At 28.7% G+C, this 22540-nt stretch overlaps 2 protein-coding genes across 8 annotated transcripts; both read left to right on the top strand.

The window, feature by feature from the left end:
- The first annotated feature begins 1154 nt into the window (after positions 1-1154).
- On the top strand, positions 1155-6303 carry LOC108754227 (nucleolar protein 14 homolog). Of its 2 annotated transcripts, XM_018496394.1 has the most exons (7): positions 1155-1188; positions 2013-2118; positions 2195-3852; positions 3978-4107; positions 4669-4836; positions 4916-5409; positions 6057-6303. In XM_018496394.1, the coding sequence occupies exons 2-7, from the start codon at positions 2116-2118 to the stop codon at positions 6301-6303; spliced, it is 2700 nt and encodes an 899-aa protein (XP_018351896.1). In that variant the 5' UTR covers positions 1155-1188; positions 2013-2115. The 2 variants fall into 2 exon arrangements, with proteins under 2 accessions (XP_018351896.1, XP_018351895.1); XM_018496393.1 differs by having other exon boundaries at positions 2013-3852.
- Positions 6304-7299: 996 nt separating this feature from the next.
- LOC108754224 (vinculin) lies at positions 7300-22100 on the top strand. 6 transcript variants are annotated; one of them, XM_018496377.1, is made up of 19 exons: positions 7300-7584; positions 9879-9986; positions 10232-10377; positions 10456-10732; positions 10866-11066; positions 11152-11392; positions 11601-11833; positions 13029-13395; positions 13581-14009; positions 15253-15344; positions 15470-15563; positions 16287-16319; positions 16687-16755; positions 17733-17759; positions 18188-18312; positions 18443-18682; positions 19300-19390; positions 19590-19625; positions 21348-22100. In XM_018496377.1, exons 1-19 carry the CDS (start codon positions 7528-7530, stop codon positions 21515-21517), a joined length of 3036 nt encoding a protein of 1011 aa, XP_018351879.1. In that variant the 5' UTR covers positions 7300-7527; the 3' UTR covers positions 21518-22100. The 6 variants fall into 6 exon arrangements, with proteins under 6 accessions (XP_018351879.1, XP_018351880.1, XP_018351881.1 ...); XM_018496378.1 differs by lacking the exon at positions 17733-17759; XM_018496379.1 differs by lacking the exon at positions 19590-19625.
- The last annotated feature ends 440 nt before the right edge of the window (positions 22101-22540 follow it).

Raw genomic sequence — 22540 nt, 5'->3', positions numbered from 1 at the left:
TGTAAATTAGGACATTGTCTGGAAAAATATGTTACGAATCGAATGCATCTATGTAAATCTCAAATATCAGTCAACGGGATCAAATGGTTGTTACGTCCATTAAGACAATGCGTTCGTCGGTCATTTAAATTTCAAGAAACTGAATCCATTGACCTGAAAATGGACATGACCTTATGAGAAATCACAGGGACAAATATATTTAAATGATTTAGAAAATAGGTTTTAAAACGAGCTCTAGTTTATTACTTACTACATAAGCAGATAGGAAAAATTAACATTACAAAAAACTATATAAAAACTTTCGTTTATACATTTATATATTTATTTATCATGAAATAATAACGAATTTTTAGCGAGTCGAAAAGGTAAACAGAAATATTATGGAACGCATTCTGATTTTTAGATAAATCTAAATTTATATATATATATATATATATATATATATATATATATATGTATGTATATATAATACATATATGTATTGAAATTTTTTTCTTTTGAAAAATCAAGGATAATATTAGTTTTTTGTTAACCATAAACTCTTTATTAATTCTTTTATGTATAGTATTAAATAAAGATGAACTCCAATTATGAGTAAATATTGTTTAATAAAATTCTCACAATATATTCCAAATTTTTTTCATGGAAATCGCAGGATATAAAATTGTTTTGCTTTCTTATTTGATTATTATATGTAAATAATTATTGGTTTTAAATACTGCTAGTCTATCGTGAGTTCATTACTAATATCAAATTTCTTTAAATATATATTCTGAATTGTAGTAATTAGTAATTATATTACTGCATCTAGAAAAATAATATAATCACTAATTATTATTGGTTCAAGTGTTTCAAGAGTTTATATACATCCGCAAGCATTAAATTTTATATTCTGGATCTCCTGGTAAGTTCAATCAATGAATACTTCACCCGTGAAAAATATTTTTTACGCCACTAAAAATCGCCTCGTTGTTGCTTCTGTTGCTTGATGGTTGATGCTTGCATGCGAATGTACCTTTATTGCACCATGTGTACCAGTTCAGGTAGTGCAGGAATAAAGAACAGATCACATTCTCACATGGTGTAAGATTTTGGTTTTATAATAAAGCACGTGTGAGTACATGTACTTGGATTATTAAATAAATTTTATGTAAATAATTTTTAATACATTACAAAAATTTACATTATGTAAGTATGAAAATATTTATAGTAATTGTTTACTTTAGCCAAATAATCAATGACACATTTCCTAACCTCAATAGTGTAAAAATTTACCTTAAAGAAGTTCTCACCTTTGATGAAATGTAAAACAAATCTATAATATACATATGATACAAAAGTTAATAATATCAATAATATCTAGAAATAATTTCATTGACTTTTACCGTATCATTTTGATGACATTTAATTATAAATTTATAGAATTTTACATTATAAGTTGAAGGTATGTATTCTTTTTTAAATTGAGACGCTTGCGTATAAGACAACAATTTAAAAATCATTTTAACTATAAAGTAAACACTTAAGTTTGTTCTCATAAAGTTTCATTTAAACTGACTGTGCAGTTTACAAGAAATTTATATTCAATGAAAAAAGCTAGAATATTTGTCAACTGGACGATGCATGTACACCAAGTAAGCATCTTACAACTTTTGTTTTGTCATTTTGAAAATATTTAGTAATATAAAATTAACAATAATTATGTATAAGGGCATAAGATATTGTTAATAACCTTTTTATTCCATTATTTTAATTGTTTTACGTATAATATTATTATGAATAAACTGTCTATTGACTAGGAAGTAGCGAGAGAACCTCCTTAAAAATAATATCTTCGCAGAACAGAACGCTTTTCTCGGTCAAATTCGTTTGTTTCGGATAAAAATGCGTTAAATGAGCCTAATTTTATCGATTTGTGAAGTGATATGGCTAAAGTAAACCGTTACCATATAATAAAACATTATTTCTAAAAATATTATACTGATAAAATAATGTTTATTATTATTTTATAGCGCTGCAATTAATGATCATGTTTTGATAGTAACACTTGAAGATATACATTTAAATGTGAATAGTACAAAACTAGATTGTTTTGTTTGAATTTTTATAGGATAAATGGTATTGTCATTACGTAAAACTGTTACATAAAATGGTTAAGACAAAGAAAAAAAACTTATCTGAATCTTTACAACAGAAAAACAAGAAACAGCTAAATCCATTTGAAGTACATATTAATAGGGACAAACAGAAAGTATTGGGCCGTAAGAGTAAAAATGATCATGGACTTCCAGGAATTTCAAGAGCAAAAGCTATTAATAGGCGTAAACAAAGTCTTCTTCAAGAATATACATTACAAAATAAAAACAATGTTTTCCTAGATAAACGTATTGGTGAAAAGAATTGTTCTATGAGTATAGAAGATAAGGCAACAGCAAGGTTTGCCAAAGAACGCATGAAAGCGTATAAAAAAGAAAGCATTTTTAATTTGAATGATGAAATATTGACACACAGAGGACAAACTCTTGAAGAGATTGAGAAATTTGATGATCCTAGAAGCGATGACGAATTCAGCGATAATGAAAATGTTAGTGGCAAGCTGGAAAGAAATTTTGTACAAGAAGCTCATTTTGGTGGAGGCATTTTATCTAAAGCAGATTCTGCATTATCTAGAAAAGATCTAATTGATCAGCTCATTGCAGAATCGAAAAAACAGAAGGCAGAAAAACAAAAAATACGCAAGGAAACAATAGATCTCACAGAGAAACTTGATTCTGAATGGAGAGATCTTTTACCTGTTATGTCTGCTTCCAGAAGATCTATGGAAAATGATGAAACCACAAAAACTGATACTTATGATATTGCTGTACGACAATTAAAATTTGAAGCTAGAGGTAATCCATCTGAGAAATTGAAATCAGAAGAACAGATTATTCAAGAAGAAAAAGAGAAATTGGAAAAGCTTGAAGCTGATAGATTGGCAAGAATGAAAGGATTTATAAGCGATACTGGTAGTCAGTTCAGGCATAAATCTGCAGATGATCTCGATGATGGCTTTATAATGGAAACTATTGAAGATACTGATGACATTATTGATGATTCAATTATTGATACCAATATTAATGAAGAAATTAATGATGAAGATGATTATAATGACGATAAACAGACAGAAAATGAATTAGAAGACACTGTTGATGAGGAAATAATTAAAAACATAAATATAAGAAAGGATAGTAGTAAAAATCAAGAAAGAATGTATTCAAAGTCATCTACTACCGAAGACAAGTCTGATTTGAATGACAAAGATTCAGAGAGTGAAAATTTGGATGATGAGTCTGAAGATGATCTCTCAGATTTAAAAATGTCTGAATCATCTTGTGAAAATGAAAGTGAAACGGAAGTTGCATTTGTAAATGAAAGTAAAAAGCGTGTTATGTTTAGTAACGATCTGACAGAAGATACTAAACAAATAAATCAGTCAAATAAGATTTCTCATAAATCAATATTGAAACAAAGTAACAGTACACATGTGCAAAATTCATGTGATAAAATACAACAGATCAGAAATGATCTCTTGAAACGAAAAGAGATTATGGAAAAGGCACGAAACGAATTATCTTACACATATAATGCTCCAGAGAGTTTTGAAGAATTAGAACAATTGTTAGGACACCATAATGCAGATTATCAATCAGTCATCGTAGATCGTATTATAAAATGTAATCATTGGACATTAGATGGCAGAAACAGAGAAAAAATGTCTAATTTATTTGTATATTTATTACAGCATATAAACAACTGTGCTTCCACAGAAAGTGCTGATGATTTAATTAAATGTTTTCAAATCTTTGACAGGTATAATAAATAAATAAAATAGATATAAATGTATACTTATTACTTTTATTATCTTTCTATTATAAATACATATATATTTATATGTATAAATAGTGCTTATTATTAATGTGTAACTTTTATTTTAGATTATGTCCTTATCTTTATGATCTAGCGCATATGAATTCAGAGAATGCTAAAATCTGTATACAAGAAGTAATCGAAGAGAAATATGATAAATTTGAGAAAAATAAGACAAAATATCCTGGCGTGGACACGGTAAGACTATACAACGTTCTTATAAAATAACTGATCTAATTAGCGTAATTAGCGTTTGAAGATATATGAAAAAGTAATTTATACCAATGTGTTCAGTATAAAGAGGAATCGTATAGTGGAAATAATTACTTTATGGATGTAAGCGTCGAGAATATTTCAAAGTCAACTTCATTTTTTTTTAATAGAATGAATTTCTTTACACCAACTAATTTGTCCCATTATTCTGTTCATAAAGATATTGAACAATTATTAAAAAATTAATAATTTACGAGATATTAAATATTTTATTTCAATATGTGTCAGTATAAATCATCTTGTAAACTATTGGTTTTTTGATATTTTTACGTTAATACTTTTATGTGCAGAATAATTAGAGGAATCATGTTATGTAAAAAATATATATAATTCCATTTAAAACATTTTAAATAACCTTGATCTTTAGAACACCTTCTCAAGATCAATCAAGGTCATCTTGTTTCCTTTTTATAACTGAGCAATTTTTTTCTGAAACATTTTTATCTTAAACTTAAGGATTTATAAGATGTATATATTACTTTTCAGCTTATATTCTTTAAATTGGTGTCCTTGTTGTTTCCTACATCTGACTTCAGACATCCTATTACTACTCCTTGTTTAATATTTATGTCGCAAATATTATTGAAAGCTCATATCAGAAAATATCGAAGTGACATTTCGAAAGGTCTTTTTATATGCACTCTTATTTTAGAAGTGAGTATATTATATTTTATTTATTGCAACATTAAATTGAAAAAGTGTATGCTATTTTCATAATTTTTTTAAATTGCAGTATACAATATTAAGCAAGCGATTTGCACCATCTGTAATTAATTTTTTACGAGGCATTATCTACATAGCGACCCCTGCAAGCTTGACACAAAATATGAAAATTATTCCACCATTCAAAACAAAATATAAAGCTTTAGTAGTCAATAAAGTCGAAAATACAAATGATCCAAACAACGCGCATATGTTTGCAAGTGATTTAATTCACGAGGAATTGGATGATATATTTAGAATAAGATCTTTATTGACTGCAGTCAATCTGCTTATCGAATTCAAAAACCAGCTTCAAGAATTAGAAGCAGTATATCCAATATTTGAGCACATTCTTCAATTATTAAAAATAAATGACTTCAAACAGTATCCACTATACGTAAGAGATCACATAAAAAAACTGCGTACAGAACTCGAATTTCTACGAAATAAAAAATTGGAATATATTGTGCAAGAAAAGAAAAGGCCGAAACCTTTAAAAACTTATGAGCCAAAAATAATGACAGTGTAACTATTAAATATTTTTTTATTTTATATAATTTCAAATTTATAATTATAACTTATTTTGTGTACAGAGTATCCCATAGTTTTTGACAAACCGCTTGTGTGCAGGTAAAGCGGACTAAACTGAGTCAAAAAGTCCTGTACCATTTTCTAACAATCATAGTCATTTCTAGCAACTAAAAGCTAAGCCGTATTCAAAAACTACCAGCATCTAAATATCCTTTTTATTCATTGAATGTTAAACAAGTGATATTTGGGTGCATTTAGATGAAATGTTTGAATGTAGCTGTGGGCAATATCGCATCTTCGCGCGATTGCATTCGATGATAAGCCGGATAGATACTCGGCGCTCATTCGGCGATTTTTAGTAATTAATTTCGTATTAACTATTACGAAGATTACAAAATGGTACAGGACTTTTTGACCGAGTTTAGAAGAGAATTCGCTCTTCCCACACACAAACTATGCATTGTCACAGACAATGTGGTATCCTATATATTTTGTATATCTAAATATTGAGAGAGAGAGAGAGAGAGAGAGAGAGAGAGCAAATGTAAATTATTTTAAAATTATATTAAAATATTATATAGTATTATAGTATATTAATGTACGATATTATTTCAAATATTATTATTATTTTTTTTTTTCAGATATAGCGAAAAACGATATAAATCTACGTCAAAGGAAAAAGCAGAAAGAGAAAAACTATTACATAAATATAAAAGAGAGCACAAGGGTGCAATTCGTGAAATAAGAAGAGATCGGGACTTCTTAGCCAAAGTACAAATTGGACAGCAAATTAAGAGCGATACCGAACGCAAGCAGAAAGTAAATGAAATTTTTGGTGAAGCTGCCATTCAGCAAAACGAATTTAAAAAAATGAAAAAAAGAAAATGAGATATCGAAAAGGTGTAAATATGATACAACATTTTATAAATATCTCTTTTAACATGTGTGTATATATATATATATATATATATATGCATATTATTTTATTTTTCACACTCATCATCTTTTAATGATAAACTCTTTAATCATTTTAAGAATATGTTCTTACGATTAGGAAAATTACAATATTAAGATTCTTTTAAATCGTAAGCGATAAAATTTTTTGCGAGTTACTTTAGAAAATCAAATAGAATCTATTTGAGCTATCATTAAATTATTAATAGCGTTTAAAACTGGAATGCTTTGGTTGAGTTCGGGAAGCACGTTATCGATACTATTGCACAATAATTTGTGAAATAAAAGTTACGAGTATATATAAACAAATTTTATTTCTTTTTCTCTATACATGAGTATCGATTGTGTATCTGAATGTATAAAAAAATTACAAAACTGAATAAATTTATTAGGTATTAATAAAATTATGGATATTCCAATGAACTTTGCCCACTTTTGTAATTTTAATTTCGTTTCGAAATATGCAATTAAATCTTTAAATTTGCAAAATAATTTTATAAGAAAAGAAACTGAGTTAAACTAAACAATTCTTCTCGCATGCATTATTTCGATACATAATGTAAAGAAATGTATTTTTTAATATCTTTAAAATATCTAATTTTAATTATATTGTTGAAATCTAAAAGTAATACGAATATAAGTATGTAAATGTAGAGCGTGAATTTCTGTAACGTGGCAGACCAATAAATGCGCGATTTTCTCATGTTATGACTCATGTTACTCTTATTAGAGGGTTTCTAGTGTAAAAATAAACTAGGCCAGAAAAATTATTTAACATATCATTGCACATGCTCTGATGCTCAACGCTTGATGTTTGTATATAAAAGCTTACGGATTTCCATTGGAAACTTACGCTTTAAAAATGAACGTCGGACGTCAACATGAAAAGGCACCTTTATACATTGCGCTACTCCGCTACTGTATGTTATATACTGTGCTGTCTGACTCGAGAATCCAGAGTGCACCAGAGTGATCAAAGTCAGTCAGACTGTGTGCGGTAGCTAACTCAAAGCGAATTAAACAAAGCAGGGGATGGGTGTCATTTAATCTTCTCCTATTGATATTAACTCGTGTTTTTTATCGTAGAGAGATCTTATATAAGGAACTCACCTTTCTCTTTTCGTCACTTTCGCACCGTAATCTAAAAATCGAATAAAAATGCCTGTCTTCCATACCAAGACTATCGAGAGTATTCTCGAGCCAGTGGCTCAGCAGGTAATTCAAATGTCAAAAGATTCATTCCTTGTTATCATTATTATCGAGATTATTGCCGAATTATTTCATCAAGAAATTCGTCGTAATCTGGAATTTCAGGGAATGTTATATATTAATTTAATTAACTGCAAAAATATAATTTATAAATCAAAATACATTTGAAAAAAAAAATGATATGATTTCTCGTTGAGTAAACAAATGTGTATTTATCTACAAAAAATATATATATATAACTTTTTCTATCTATGGCCTGGTTTAATTGCTTATTGTGGCCGTCTTAATACGTTCGTCGTTTGTTCGCTACCAAAATTGCATTTAATATCCGTAATAAAACATAACAAAAATTAACTGTTTTCAGCTGATGTGAGTTATTTGAGCTCCTATTTTGACATAAGTCAAATCAGAGGATAACCTCGTTGTTTCATCTACAATGCTTTTTATAGGACTATGACATCATATTCTATATATAGAACAGGGCTGTTATATCTATCCTTCAGACATATTACACAGTTTCTAAAATGAAATTTAATCTCTTTGGCTGAGAGGAAAATCTTCCCCGCGTATTACTAATTCCAACCTGTCCAAATATGGACATGTTGAAGCATATAGTATCACATCATCTCCCACATATTCCCACATATTAGAATACTAATGAACCAACTTTCATTTTACATTTTAATATGTCTGAATTTAAATATGTATGTATTTTTATAATAAACAGCAATAATAATTATAGCATAAATAACAGCAATAATATTTTTTTTGTTTATGATTTTTTATAGCACTTACTTTTTTCACGATATAATGAGATAACTGGATATATGTATAATGGGATTATTTGGAATGGATTCCAATCGGAATTATTCAATTATTCCCTACATTTCTATTGTATTTTCTAGCGAAAATGGAATAATTCAGATTGAAATCCATTTCGATTTATTTTATAATAGGTGCTCTAAATATACATATATACATATAATAAAGTTTCTAAGCTGACTATCATGATATATATAGTTAATCACAAATATAAGTTGGAAGCTAATTTTTTACTTTTTAGTTAATTATTTTAAACAGAAAATTTAAGATATTTTTTTAAAAAGATTATATAATACTTTAATAATAATAATATGTTTATGCAACACATATATACACATAAACAAAATTGTAAAATAACACATATATAAATATACATATTATATTTAATTATATAATAATTTATTCACACACACACACACACACGCACGCACGCATATACAGGATGACTTATGTAAAGTGTGATAAGACAATAACTTAAAAAATATGGAGAGAGTAGATCTGGAAAAACATTTCAAACTAAAATGAAACGGTTTTGAAAAGGACATATTTGTTTTATCATTTTTTTTCTAGGTGGAGGCACCAAAAAAGTCATCTTCACTTTTTTAAATAAAATTATATGATTTTTTTTACATGAATGATATGTTGAAGTTTCTTGAATATTATTTGTAAATAAAGAAAATTTGAGTAAAACAGAATAATGAGTTCATTTTAAAACACTTGTAAAAATGGGCCAAAAATCTATCCTTACTTCCTCTCTCCCCTTCTGGCAGTCAATAAATAATACGAAGTGTCTTATAAGATCATAATGTGAAACGAATTGTAAATAAAAGCCATAAACGATCAAGCTGGATCTTTAGTGCTGAAAAAATTCTATTAATTTATATACTCATCCAATTCTTCAAATTGCGCGCCGAATTTATTTTCAGCCAATAAATAGACACATAAAGTGCGTTTACCAGTTTTTACTTTAATGCGCATACGTAGTCTATTTTCATTTTACGTGTTTTTTACGATTTTTTATTGATTAGGAGAAACTTTGGCCTATTTTTAGAAATGTTTGAAAGCGCTTTCATATTTTATTTCATTCAAATTCTCTTTATTTATATGACAAGAAATTTCAACGTGTTATTTTTCGCTTATGATGTCATGATTTCATAATGTATGGTCACAGCAACTACCTAAAAATCTTAACAAATATTAGTTGTATAAATTAATTATATACATAGGTAATATTTTACGCAAGGCTTTACAAAAAGTTTTATATAAATTTATAAATTTAAATTATGATATTTATATTATATAAATTTACAAATTGATATAAACAATACGATAGAAGTAAATAAATTTACATAATATTAATTCATAATTTTATAAATTTATAAAGTATAAATTAATAAATTTGTATTTTTTTGTGAATGTAAATCATTTAGACTAACATTCATTTAAAATTGTTTTAATAGTTATTATGTTTTCTATAGGTATCAAGACTTGTTATTTTACATGAAGAAGCCGAAGATGGAAATGCAATGCCAGATTTGGGAAGGCCTGTACAAGCTGTTAGCATGGCTGTAACTAATCTTGTGAAAGTAAGTGTTCGCAACTAAAAAAATTATCGAGAAAAACTAGGAAACTTAAAGTTAAAAAGTCCAGCAAAAAAATAGTTTTTATTCAAGCTCTGAAATTTTTTTGATCAGATATGTATTTTCTGGACGCCATATTATTTTAGAATTTAGTTTTTGCTTTTATCCAAAAAATTTCTGTATAAAAATAACTGCAAACATTTATTTAACTTTATTTTATTAGATTATCTTGCATCTATTTTAATTTTCAGGTTGGGAAAGAAACTATAAACTCATCTGATGATGCTTTACTTAAACAAGACATGCCAGCAGCATTGCAACGTGTTGAAGGTGCTTCCCGTCTTCTGGAGGAAGCATCCGCAATGTTGAAGGAAGATCCATATTCTGGACCTGCTAGGTAAAATTTTATGAAGTTTTTGTATGAAATTAAATTTTCAAATACTATATAAATTCATGTCGCCTTTGTTTTTTTAAGAAAAAAGCTTATAGAAGGCTCACGCGGTATTCTGCAAGGCACAAGCTCCTTACTTCTCTGCTTTGATGAAAGCGAAGTACGAAAAATTATACGTGAATGCAAACGTGTATTAGATTATTTGGCTGTCACCGAAGTTATTGAAACAATGGAAGATCTAGTACATTTTCTTAAGAATTTAAGTCCGTGCCTCAGTAAAGTATCAAGAGAAGTGAGCGCTCGTGAAAAGGAGTTAACACATCAAGTACATCGGGAGATATTGGTGCGCTGCTTAGAGCAAGTGAGTATTAAGAGACTATATTTACATATTTTTTCAATTTTTATACGATAATTTTATAATATAGATTAATGTTACTGTAGAAATAATGCGTACAACCAATGATTTTAAATATTAATGCTTGATACACTTGTAGGTGAAAACACTCGCACCAATTTTAATTTGTTCTATGAAGATTTTTATCCATATCATTTCACAAGGTGGGAAAGGTGCGGACGAAGCAGCAGAAAATCGTAATTACTTGTCTGGAAGAATGTCTGATGAATTGAATGAAATTATTCGAGTATTGCAATTAACAACATATGACGAAGAAGAATGGGATGCTGATCAATTAACTGTAATTTATTTTGTATTTCGTTTAATGCAATCATGCTTAATTAACAGTAAGATAATAAATGTATTTTATTTTTATATTTCATTAGGTATTGAAGAAAGCTCAAAGCGCTATAGAATCCAGGATACGGGCGGCTTACGATTGGTTAGACGATGGATTGGCTCTAAGAGGTGGTGTAGGTGAAAAAAGTCTTCGTCAAATAATAGAACAGGCGTCGCGTTTGGCGGAACATTATCTATCTCCGTCGCAGGCAGAACCCATATCTAAACTGGCATCACAAATTGTCACTATGACTGATGCTCTTTGCGAACTACGTCAAAATGAGAAAGGTAACTTGCGTCGTACAATTGTGGTTGAATTTCATTATTCATTGCGAGTACCAAAAAAGAAATATAGTAAGGACTATAAATATTCAGTGAATAACGAAACGCAATCTTTATATCATGTTTACTCTTATTAGAAAAATGTTATATATGCATTTATAGTACAAAAAATTTGATTTTGTTTAAATAATCATATGTACATGTCTATACGAAGGCACTACACCTCAAGCGGAAGCCTTAGCACGCAGTATTAAAGAGAAATTAAATGAGCTCCGCGGGTTGATAGCATCTGCTTTGATAGCAGCGGATAAATCGGGAACTGCGCAAACAGCGCATACAGTGGCAGGTCGATTAGAACAAGCGAATAAATGGCTTCTAAATCCACAACACGATGACAAGGGACTCGGTAAAAGGGCTATTGCTTTAATAATACACGAGGGAAAGAAGGTATGATGTAATCATCTCCTGTCGAAACAATCATTTCGGTCGTATTAAATATTTACTGCATACATGATGTAAATATAGTAGCATATTATTATTATTGATTTTTTATATAATATTTTAAAAAAGTCATATTTATTCTATAATACTTGATATCTTCAATGCTGCGCATAGAAAGAATGAGCAACCTATAGCAAATGTGAGTCTGTAAATACATTTTGTTATTTTTCCAACATATAATGTTTATTATCAATGTTTATTATAGCTGAGAATCATACGGAGTATTCCAAATATCACAAATTTTGTATAGCAATTCTACTTCGATGACAATACAATTCTTCCTTTACAGACAAGAATGATTTCAGTAGAATTTTTAAATATTTTGCTAACCTGCGTGTGTGGTATAAACAAAAATTCTGCTAATAAATAAATTTCAAAGTTTTAATAAAATTTGCTTTAAATTATAATTCTACAGATAAACTTTTATTTGAAGCTCAGTTTAAATATATTTAAAATCTTGTAAAATTAAACTTCATATATATAGATTTGTGTTTGATAAGTAACGATGAATCTTTCACATAGGAACAGAATAAATTAAATTGAGAAAAAAAATGCTTTACCATTTTACAATTTTCGCAATCATAAACAAGATTAATTACTAAAAATTGTCGAAAATTAACCTTCAATAATTTTTTACTAAAAAAAAAAACTATTAATTTTTTATCAACTTTTTAGTACTGCACTTTCTTATGTTTACCAACATGAGAAAATATGGTATTAAAACATTCTGAAAAAATTCTTAGAACTTTGTGAGAAGAAAATAAACAATTTTTGTCTTTTACAGTTTTTCTGTAAAGTTGATACAATAATATTTGTAAAAAATTATTGAAGACCAATTTTCAGCAATTTTTAGCAATTAATATTTTGTTTACTATTGCGAAAATTTTGCGAAATGATAGAGGACTTTCCGACTCAGTTTAGTTCATTCTGTCCCCGTGCGAAAGATTTATCGTTACTTCTCAAATCCCTATATATATATTTTTTTACGATATATTAGTATACACACTAACAAACAACTATTCTAAATTATCAAAGATTCATTTTTGAGAGGAAATTTGCGATGCTTGCAGTGCTCCATGCATTATTATTTTTTGATTTCGTGTTTTTTATTAATATTGACAACTTTATGTTTGGGTAATAGGTGGCCGAAGGCTTGCCGGGTATACACAAAGCGGAGATTTTGCAATTATGCGATGAAGTAGACAACTTATCTCATCAACTCGCCGACCTCTGCGCCCATGGTCAAGGCAACTCTCCACACGCTCAGGATATTGCACGGCAGCTATCTCACAAACTATACGAGTTAAAGAATAGGATACAACAAGCCGTTGTATCTCGCGTCGTTGAGGACTTTATTGACATCACTACACCTTTAAAGCAATTCACAGATGCTGTTTTAACTCCCGCAGGCACACCGGGACGTGAACAAAATTTTAATGACAAAACATGCGCATTGCAGACATTCTCAAATAGAGCGGCAAAGACTGCAAGAATGGTCGCAGCTGGCGGTATGTAATATCGTATATTTGGATATTGTACAAAAATTTTGTATTTTTTAAAAGAAAAAAGATTTTGAGAGATAGCAGAAACATAATCTAATAATAAGATAGTTTTTTTTTTTTTTTTTAAAAAACATTTCTTTGTTCTTGTTTTTTTCTTTTTCTTCTAAATGGTTAAATTCATCGCATTGCAGGAAGTGGAGGAAACAAGAAATTGGCCGAAGCTCTATCCGCTAGTGCTTCACAAGTGGAATCCTTGACACCACAACTGATCAATGCCGGACGGATTCGCATGACTTATCCGGACAGCAAAGCTGCGGACGAGCATTTCGAAAATTTGCGGCAACAATATGCGGAAATTATGCAACGGGCACGAGCATTGTGCGATGAAGCGACCAATAGCGGCGATTTTATCAAAATTTCTGAAGAGCAGATGCAGAAGCATTCGTTCCTTTGTGAAGAAGCGATCGCTAAGGCCCTACCGCAGAAGATGGTTGATAATACAGCATCTATCGCGCGTCTTGCAAATCGAGTTATACTCGTGGCAAAACAGGAAAGTGACAACAGCGAGGATCCTGCCTTTATACAAAGAGTAAATCACGCTACCGATGTTCTTCAAAGCAGTACGTACTATTTATATATATATTAATTTGTTTAATAATCTTACAATTATAGTAATAACGCAATAATAATAATTAATTATAATTTTATATATCTTATATTAGGTGTACAAAAAAGTTCTGAGCTTTTTTTTGTAAAATTCAATCTTTATTTATTATAATCGTACGGAAATGGCTTGCTGCGTAACGCCAAGCTGTTCTGCAAGCTCCTTTTCAGTTTGCGCAGAGTTTATATCCAGCAGTGCTTGCAATTCGTCCGTTTCAATCTTTTCAGGGCGTCCAGCACGCGATTCATCTTTAAGACTGAAATCTCCTTGGCGAAACTTTTGATACCACCTTTTGCATGTTGCATGACTTACAGCGTTCTCTCCATATGCAGCACAAATCATTTCAGTGGCTTCAGCAGCATTTTTCTTCAGATGAAACGCGAAGTGGATGGAAAATCGAATATGCTCTTTTGTAATTGCCATCGTGAACACTACTGATTTTTGAGGTTATGTGCATCAAACGCCAAACCGTATCGCATTTCAGGAGGTTAAATGTTACTGTTTTAAAACCCCAAAAGGGCGGGAAGATATATAAAATTTAAATTGTTATTTCGGTTGTATCAAATCTAAAGCTCAGAACTTTTTTGTACACCTAATATATAAGATATATTAATTATCTTAGATAAGATCCGGCATGATTCACTAACTATAGATCTATTTTTTATTGCTGCACTCTGAACCGATGCAATAAATTGAAGTGAAATAAACGTATATTTGTTTTACTTCAACTTATTACACTGTGTATACTAATTCAGAAAGTGCAGCAATAAAAAACAAGACCCGTATAAATGCTCATAATTCAAAAGCTATTATTACTCTCGACATTTTGGTATTAGAATTTTCGTCTCAAAATGATCTCAGGAATCAACCTACAGATACACTATATGTATGATTGTTAAACATATATTTATCTGATTTTGGTTCAACAAAGAAAAATAATATGATACCAATTTGGTTCGATAAAAATAAATTTAAACCTCCTGAGTATTTATAAATGATACGCAAAACAAATCAACATATTGCTTATGACACATTTCTTGCTTATAACGTCACGATTCAACGTAAGGTAATTACTACTCAGGAGTTTTAATTCAACAAAGAAAAATTAAAATTTAAACGGAGTGAAATTTATGAATACAAATTGAAGAAAGTTTTATTTATAATTTTTCTGTAATTAATTGTTATGTTATATCTAATAGGCGTTGCTCCAATGGTCCAAGATGCAAAACTGGTAGCAATGAACATTCATGACAACACTGCCGTATCACATTGGAGAGAAAATAATCGTGCAGTATGTATCTCTTATTTGACTAGCATATTTCATAAAAATTCAATATGTGTATTTAACACAATATGTACATTACATATATATTAAACAAATATTCAATATGTATTTTATTATGGTTGTGTTTGTAGTTGTTAGCCAATATTGGACAAGTTCGAAAAGCTATTGTAATCCAGCCAGATTTGGTACCACCTCTAGAAATGTCGCAGTTACATATTAATGACGGTAAGTTTATTTTTTAGATTTGATACACACAAATATTCCTAAAAATGATAAGCCTTTTTTAAAGTAAAAGCCAAAATTAAATTGTTTAGTAATCATCTTTTAATAATTAATTGACATATTATTTTGTAAAAAAAGAGAGAATTAGTTTAAAAAGGTAGTAATTATTAAACATATTCTTTAATTTATAAATGAAACGTTATATAGTAAGGTCCAAAAATGCCGAAACGACTAATTATCTTAGAAAGTATTGATTTATTGGAAAAATGTTTCAAATAAAGTTTTAAGGTTTAAAAATATCTATTTACTGATCTTATCATTTTAGTCTTGAGTAGCGTTTCCAATGTCAGATCATATTAAAGCATTTTAACATAAATTATGCGTTAAGCATAAAGTTAAATAAATGTAAATATAAATATGGCCAATAGTTGCATAGAATAATATTTATAATAGCTATCAAATTTAGTATTTAATTTGTTTAATATTTATTTAAATCAAATTATAGTGCTTCTTTTCACACAATTATTATTTAAAGAATATATAATAATTTTTACGTTATGATGAAAAATAAATCTTTAAATAAAAAAGCATGTCATATATATTTAAGCATGAGTATAAATAAAATATATAAAATATCATGTGGAAAATGAAATGCATAATATCAATTTAATAATAAATGATAAGGAATAAGTTTTGGAATAAGTTTGTTGAATATATCTTTTACAGATCAAATTCCAATCCGATATTCCAAAGATAAAGGTATATGGTTTTACATGATATGATTTATGCATGGCTGTGTGCAATACAATTTTACAAATACATTTTATCTTTGGAGCTATATGATAAAGATTATATAATTTAATATAGTATTATAAACAAATATACGTGTATGTGTTTATAATATTAATATGTATGTGTGCGTGTGCACGCACATTTATCATGTACATTCCATATTACATTTGATAAAATTAGATTAGTATCCTTTTTGCATTAACATCATTTCATTAACATTCTCGTATTTATTTTTATCATATGTAAAATACAGAGTAACAATGATTAATAATTTGATTTATTGGTATCGGATAGTATATTAATTATATTAATTATATTTGTACTCCCCAATTAGTAGAGAACCCCAATATTTTGTGTCAAGAATTGGCTTCCGACGAATTAGACAAATCAATTCATGACGGAGGTAATTTATAATAATCATTTGTCCGTAAATAAATATTGTGTTTTTAATGTTTTAATATTTCCTTTTTCTTATATGAAGCATGCAATAATTGAAGATAAAGCGTACATAAAATGTTATATAATTATAACGACATGAAGCAGGCAGATACTAAAAGAAACAAGGATGTGCTATACTTTATTATATTTCTAAAACTAAAAATAAATGATTATACTATTTATATAAATTTTATTACACGTTTAAACGAGCATAAGCTTAAGATATATTTGATACAAATATCTATCTTATATTTAATAAATCAAACTAAATTTTACTTCTAATGACAAACAATCTTCATAATATTTCACAGCAGTTCATGATTATCATAATTTCATAATACATTTCCATTAATCTTTAGTTTATTATACCAAATTATATATAATTGGAGATTATAATTATAATATATAAAAAAATTGTTTAATTAATAATAGCTCATTGAAGTATATTGTCGCAAATATATTTTTTGTATTTTTACATCCAAATATAATATTATGTTAACATAATATAAGTGTCCTCCAAAAGTTTCGTGCTAAAAACTGAATAGTTTGAAATGTAGGATTGAAGTTTATAACTATACAATAGGATTATATAATCTATTCATCTTCGAAAACCACCCATCTTAATATTCCCAATGGAATGGGCAGCGAGGGGAATCAGAAAATCTCAGTCATGAGTTCTGACTCGACGCGATTTAAGATTTCCTTCTTCCCTTACTCTCAGGAGTCAAGATGGATGTTTTCAAGATTACATAATAGATTTTATGATCCCATTATATCTCTATAAATTTCAATTCTATATCTTGAATTTTCAGAAGTTATTTAGGTGGCCCGAAACTTTTGACAGGCACTGTATAATTACGTGCATGTAAGACATATTTTATGAAATTTGCCCTACATTTTAATGTAATGCATTTTTGCTTTTAATGCTACATGGATTACCAGATTATTACGATTATAATATTGACGATGGTAATTATTTAAATATCTGCTTTTTTATAGCATGATTTATTAGTTTCTTCATTTTTTTCCTTTTTATTAATAACATGCTATGAGAAATTTATGTAAAATACAAAATAATAAACTTCATAACATTTCATTAAGTTTATAATAAATCATAATATTATTTAAAAAATTATAACTCATATTTACAATAGTTTATCTATTTTTCTCATATATTGTTTATGCAACAATAACAATTCTTTAGTAATAATGCGCATGCAACGCATCATAAAACAAATTTTTCACAGAATCTTATTTATTATAATTACTTGTAACAGATTAGATATAGATGCATTACTTTGAAGTTTTTTTACGCGATGAAAGAAAATATAATGCAATTATGTTATAAAATTTTACACTTATATTTTTGAAAAATACTATTTTTATTTATTATGTAGAAGTGGCACCTCCTCGTCCACCTTTGCCTGGAAGCAATATCCCACCTCCAAGACCGCCTCCTCCTGAGACAGACGATGAAGAAGAAATGTTTATGCATGCGCCTCAACCCAATCAGCCAATAATGGTAAAATAAATGTTACTCAATTTATTGCCTAAAATTTGTATAAAGTTATATACATTTTATACATACACACGCGCGCGCGCGTGTGTTCACGTACGTGAACATAAATTACATTATGAAATCTATTGTATAGATGGCCGCTCATGGTTTACATCAAGAAGTACGGCAATGGTCCAGCAAAGATAACGAAATTATTGCCGCAGCAAAGAAGATGGCTATTTTAATGGGCAGATTATCGGGACTAGTTAGAGGTGAAGGTGGTAATAAACGAGATCTTATTGCATGTGCCAAAGCTATTGCAGAAGCTTCTCAGGAAGTGACACGTCTCGCAAAGGAATTAGCCAGGGAATGTACTGATAAACGTATTCGAACGGTTCGTACATTATGCCAAAGTAATTCGAAAAGTTCTCAGCCTAACATAGAGATGGTATCGAGAGTATCAAACGGCTATGATTTTTCTTAAGTTTGATCCTTCAGAAGGCCTCCGAAAAAATTTCAGACAAATGCGGTTAGTAGTTTGTTTGTTGCATCGAGCAAACAAGTTTTTTGATATTTCTCGAAAACTTGTTTCTCACATTTCTGCAATTGCAGTTACAAAACTTTATAAGTTGCGCTTCGAATTGCTGCCACACTCACCAGATTTAGCCCTCAGTGATTTTTTTTCCTGTTCCCAAATCTGAAGAAATGGTTCGCTGGAAAAAGATACATTTTAAATACGGAGGTCATTGCTTAGACAAATGCTTATTTTGAAGGGTTAAAAAAATTGTATTATACTGAAGGTCTAAAAAAGTTGGAATATCGTTGGTCTAAGTATATTGACTTACAAGGGGACTAAGTCAAAAAATAAAAAAAAAATTTTAGCACATAAAATCAATGTTTTCTTTGTGAGGTCGAGAAATTTTCGAACTACTCTCATATAATTCAATTTTATTAAAATATTATTACAATTTATGTCATTATTAATGTAATTTTATTGTAATAATTTTTTAGAATCTTCTTCAAGTTTGCGAACGTATACCTACTATTGGAACACAATTGAAAATACTGTCTACAGTAAAAGCCACTATGCTTGGAGCACAAGGTACAGATTACATTTTCTTTTATATATAATATATTCATATGTTGATTATATTTTATAACAAATCATCATTTCCGATCTAATTAACTATTAAGGAATATGTATTAATGACCTTAGTGATATAATCTCTCTATTTAAACATTGATTAATAAAATAGAAATCATTGCGTCATTAACGAAAAACTTAAATTGTTTATATATAGAGACACTTCCAACCTGGGAAGAGCTGATGCTTTATGGTAAAGAAGTTGTAAACTTGCTTAATGTCTTTATTTTTTTTCCTTTTGATGTTTTTTTCTTTTTGTTTAAAAACTTGATATTGATTGTTATGCAATACACATAGCATTTAAAGCATAGCATGCATCCTCTACTTTTTCCTTGAGAGGAATACAAAAAAGTGAAATATGTCAATATATATCATACCTATTATCCAATGTTCGGATATATACATGTCGGGTAAAGATCATAACAATGCTTGACGATAAATTTCTAAAATTATTTTAAAACGAAAATGATAATATCAAAATGTCGAGGCTATAACAGGTTTTTAATTAAAAACATTGAAAGTTAGCGAATCTTATCGCCTAAAGTTTACGTGTTTACTGGAATTCTGTAACTCTCAATGATAGTATTGGCATCATTAATTATCGTTGCGATAAAATATTATATAGTAAAAAAAGCGCAATAATGACATAACAATACACTAGCAATACATATTAAGAGTTACAGACTTCCAAGGTAGATATGGTTGACATTTTTCATTGTATCATATCATATCTGAACGCGCGAATTTTAGGCGATGATTCAACAATTTTAAATATTTATATTTAATTCAAAAATTGTTATAGACTCGATATTAGGATTTTTGCCTTAAAATGATTTCAGAAATCTATCTTTAAGCATTGTTACGGTTTTTATCGAACACTTTATATAAACAGGTGGCTCACGTAAAATGTGACAAGCCAATAACTCGAAAATATAGATGATACAGAAAATTGTTTCATACATAAGTGAAACGATTTTGAGGGCAACGTATTTTTGGCCACTTTGTTCTTTTCTAAGTGGAGTCAAAAAGATATGAAAGTCACCTCCACTTTAGAAATGAAATTTGATTGAATATGATTTTTTTTACATAAAAAGTCCCTTTAACTATTCTACATATATAAATATTCAGAAGTGGTAGTCCACCAAAAATCGCGATTTTTTGGTCAGTAATCAACAAAGCTAGTTATAAAAAGATATGTATACAATGTTTTAAGAGGGAGTTTATTGTTCTTGTGGGAAAAAATCGGATATGGGAAATTATCATACATATCCTGCATGTAAAGCACGCACGCATGCACGCGCGCGCGCAGACACGCATACACACACTTCACAAAAGATTTTACATTTGTGAAGAAAATTCCTTTTCACTTTACAACAAATATTTATCGGTTGTTATATAGTTTAGAATGACATTATATGTTTATATTGTGCATATTTATCCTTTTATCCATTCAATTTGATATGATTGTCTCATTTAATACATTAGATAAAATATTATTCTTAAACTCTAGACACAATGCAGCAGCGACACAAGGACAACAATAAAAATAGTAGAGATAAGAATAGAAGAAATAAGCGATATATAATTATCTCCCATTGTACAATGTCGCGAAAGAAATAAAAAGGACAATCTGATCGCGTATAGACTGTGGTATACTTTTCTATTTCAAGATTATAGTGTGTGCACATACATATGCATTCCCGAATGTTGAATTCCTCTGTTTCTATCGCTATCGCTGTTACTTCGCATTGTGTTTAGAGTTTTATATTACAAATATAATTTTGTAATCACGTAACAATAATAACAACAATTTTAAAAATTTATATGAGAAAAATATATGTAAACATGGATGTATTTTAAATAACAAGAAAGTTATTTTTCCAACTTAATAGTTGCTTTTATGATGTTAATACAGGTACAGAAGAAGATCAGGAAGCAACAGACATGCTTGTCGGAAATGCTCAGAATCTCATGCAAAGCGTGAAAGAGACAGTACGCGCAGCGGAATGTGCTAGCATAAAAATTCGTACAGCTTCCGGTATGAAATTGCGCTGGGTACGTCGTCAGCCATGGTATCAATATTAAATAATACAAGAAAAATGAAATCTTTTAAGAAGAGAGCATGCAAGATTTTGCTTAGTGTTTACACACACAACATATTCATATATATATATATATGTGTGTGTGTGTGTGTGTGTTGTGTCTCTATGTTGTAAGTACTAATTATGTGCTATGTATTATGTTTAACAGATTTTGAAATTAATTTATTTGTTCTGTTAGTTTATTTTTGCTCGTTCAATATATATAAGATCAGATTTTTTAATGAAAATGTTTTAAAAAGAAATAATCCAAACAACACGAAGTCGACTAATAGTTGACTAATACTTGACGAATATCTCAAAAAAAGTCGATTAACAGTCGACATTCTAATGTCGACTTATGACTTAGAATGTCGACTTACTCTACGTCAACTGGGAACAGCCGACTTTAAGTCAACTTTCAACAATCAACTATATGCTGACTAGAAAAAAAGTCGACTATAAGTCGACAAACAGTCATTCGTGTTATTTAGGAATATGTATAGTTACAAACATACGCAAATTCTAAAACACACACGGGCCTTTATAAATAAATAAGCAACTATAATTAATGTTCACTTTTTATTATTTATAATTTTTATAACGTTCAATATATTTTTTATGACAATTGAACAACTTAACATATAACAGTTTTCAATTTTATTATCATAAATATAAACGCAAATATATATATATAAATTAAAAATTAATTTTTGATCTCCTAGGTAATTAGATGAAAAATGTTTAGTTTAGCATATTTTATTTAAAAAGGCTAATATCTCTAATACTTTTATTTAAAAGTAATTTTATATATGTGGGAAAGGCCCTTATTATGAGATACCGAGTTCATTTTGGATAAATGCTAGAAGTCTATAGGTGGAATTTTAAAAAATAATAGATTGTTTTGAAGGAAATTTAATAAGTTTTAAGATTAATAACTTTTAAGATAATTTTATGTAAAATTTAATTCAAATTCTTTTTTTTTTTTAATTAAAGAAATGTAAAAAAGTGAGCAAATCACAAAATCAAA

The sequence above is a fragment of the Trachymyrmex septentrionalis genome, unplaced genomic scaffold, assembly GCF_001594115.1.
Source record: "Trachymyrmex septentrionalis isolate Tsep2-gDNA-1 unplaced genomic scaffold, Tsep1.0 scaffold78, whole genome shotgun sequence".
Taxonomy (NCBI): domain Eukaryota; kingdom Metazoa; phylum Arthropoda; class Insecta; order Hymenoptera; family Formicidae; genus Trachymyrmex; species Trachymyrmex septentrionalis.
This window is presented reverse-complemented; position numbering and strand designations above follow the sequence as displayed.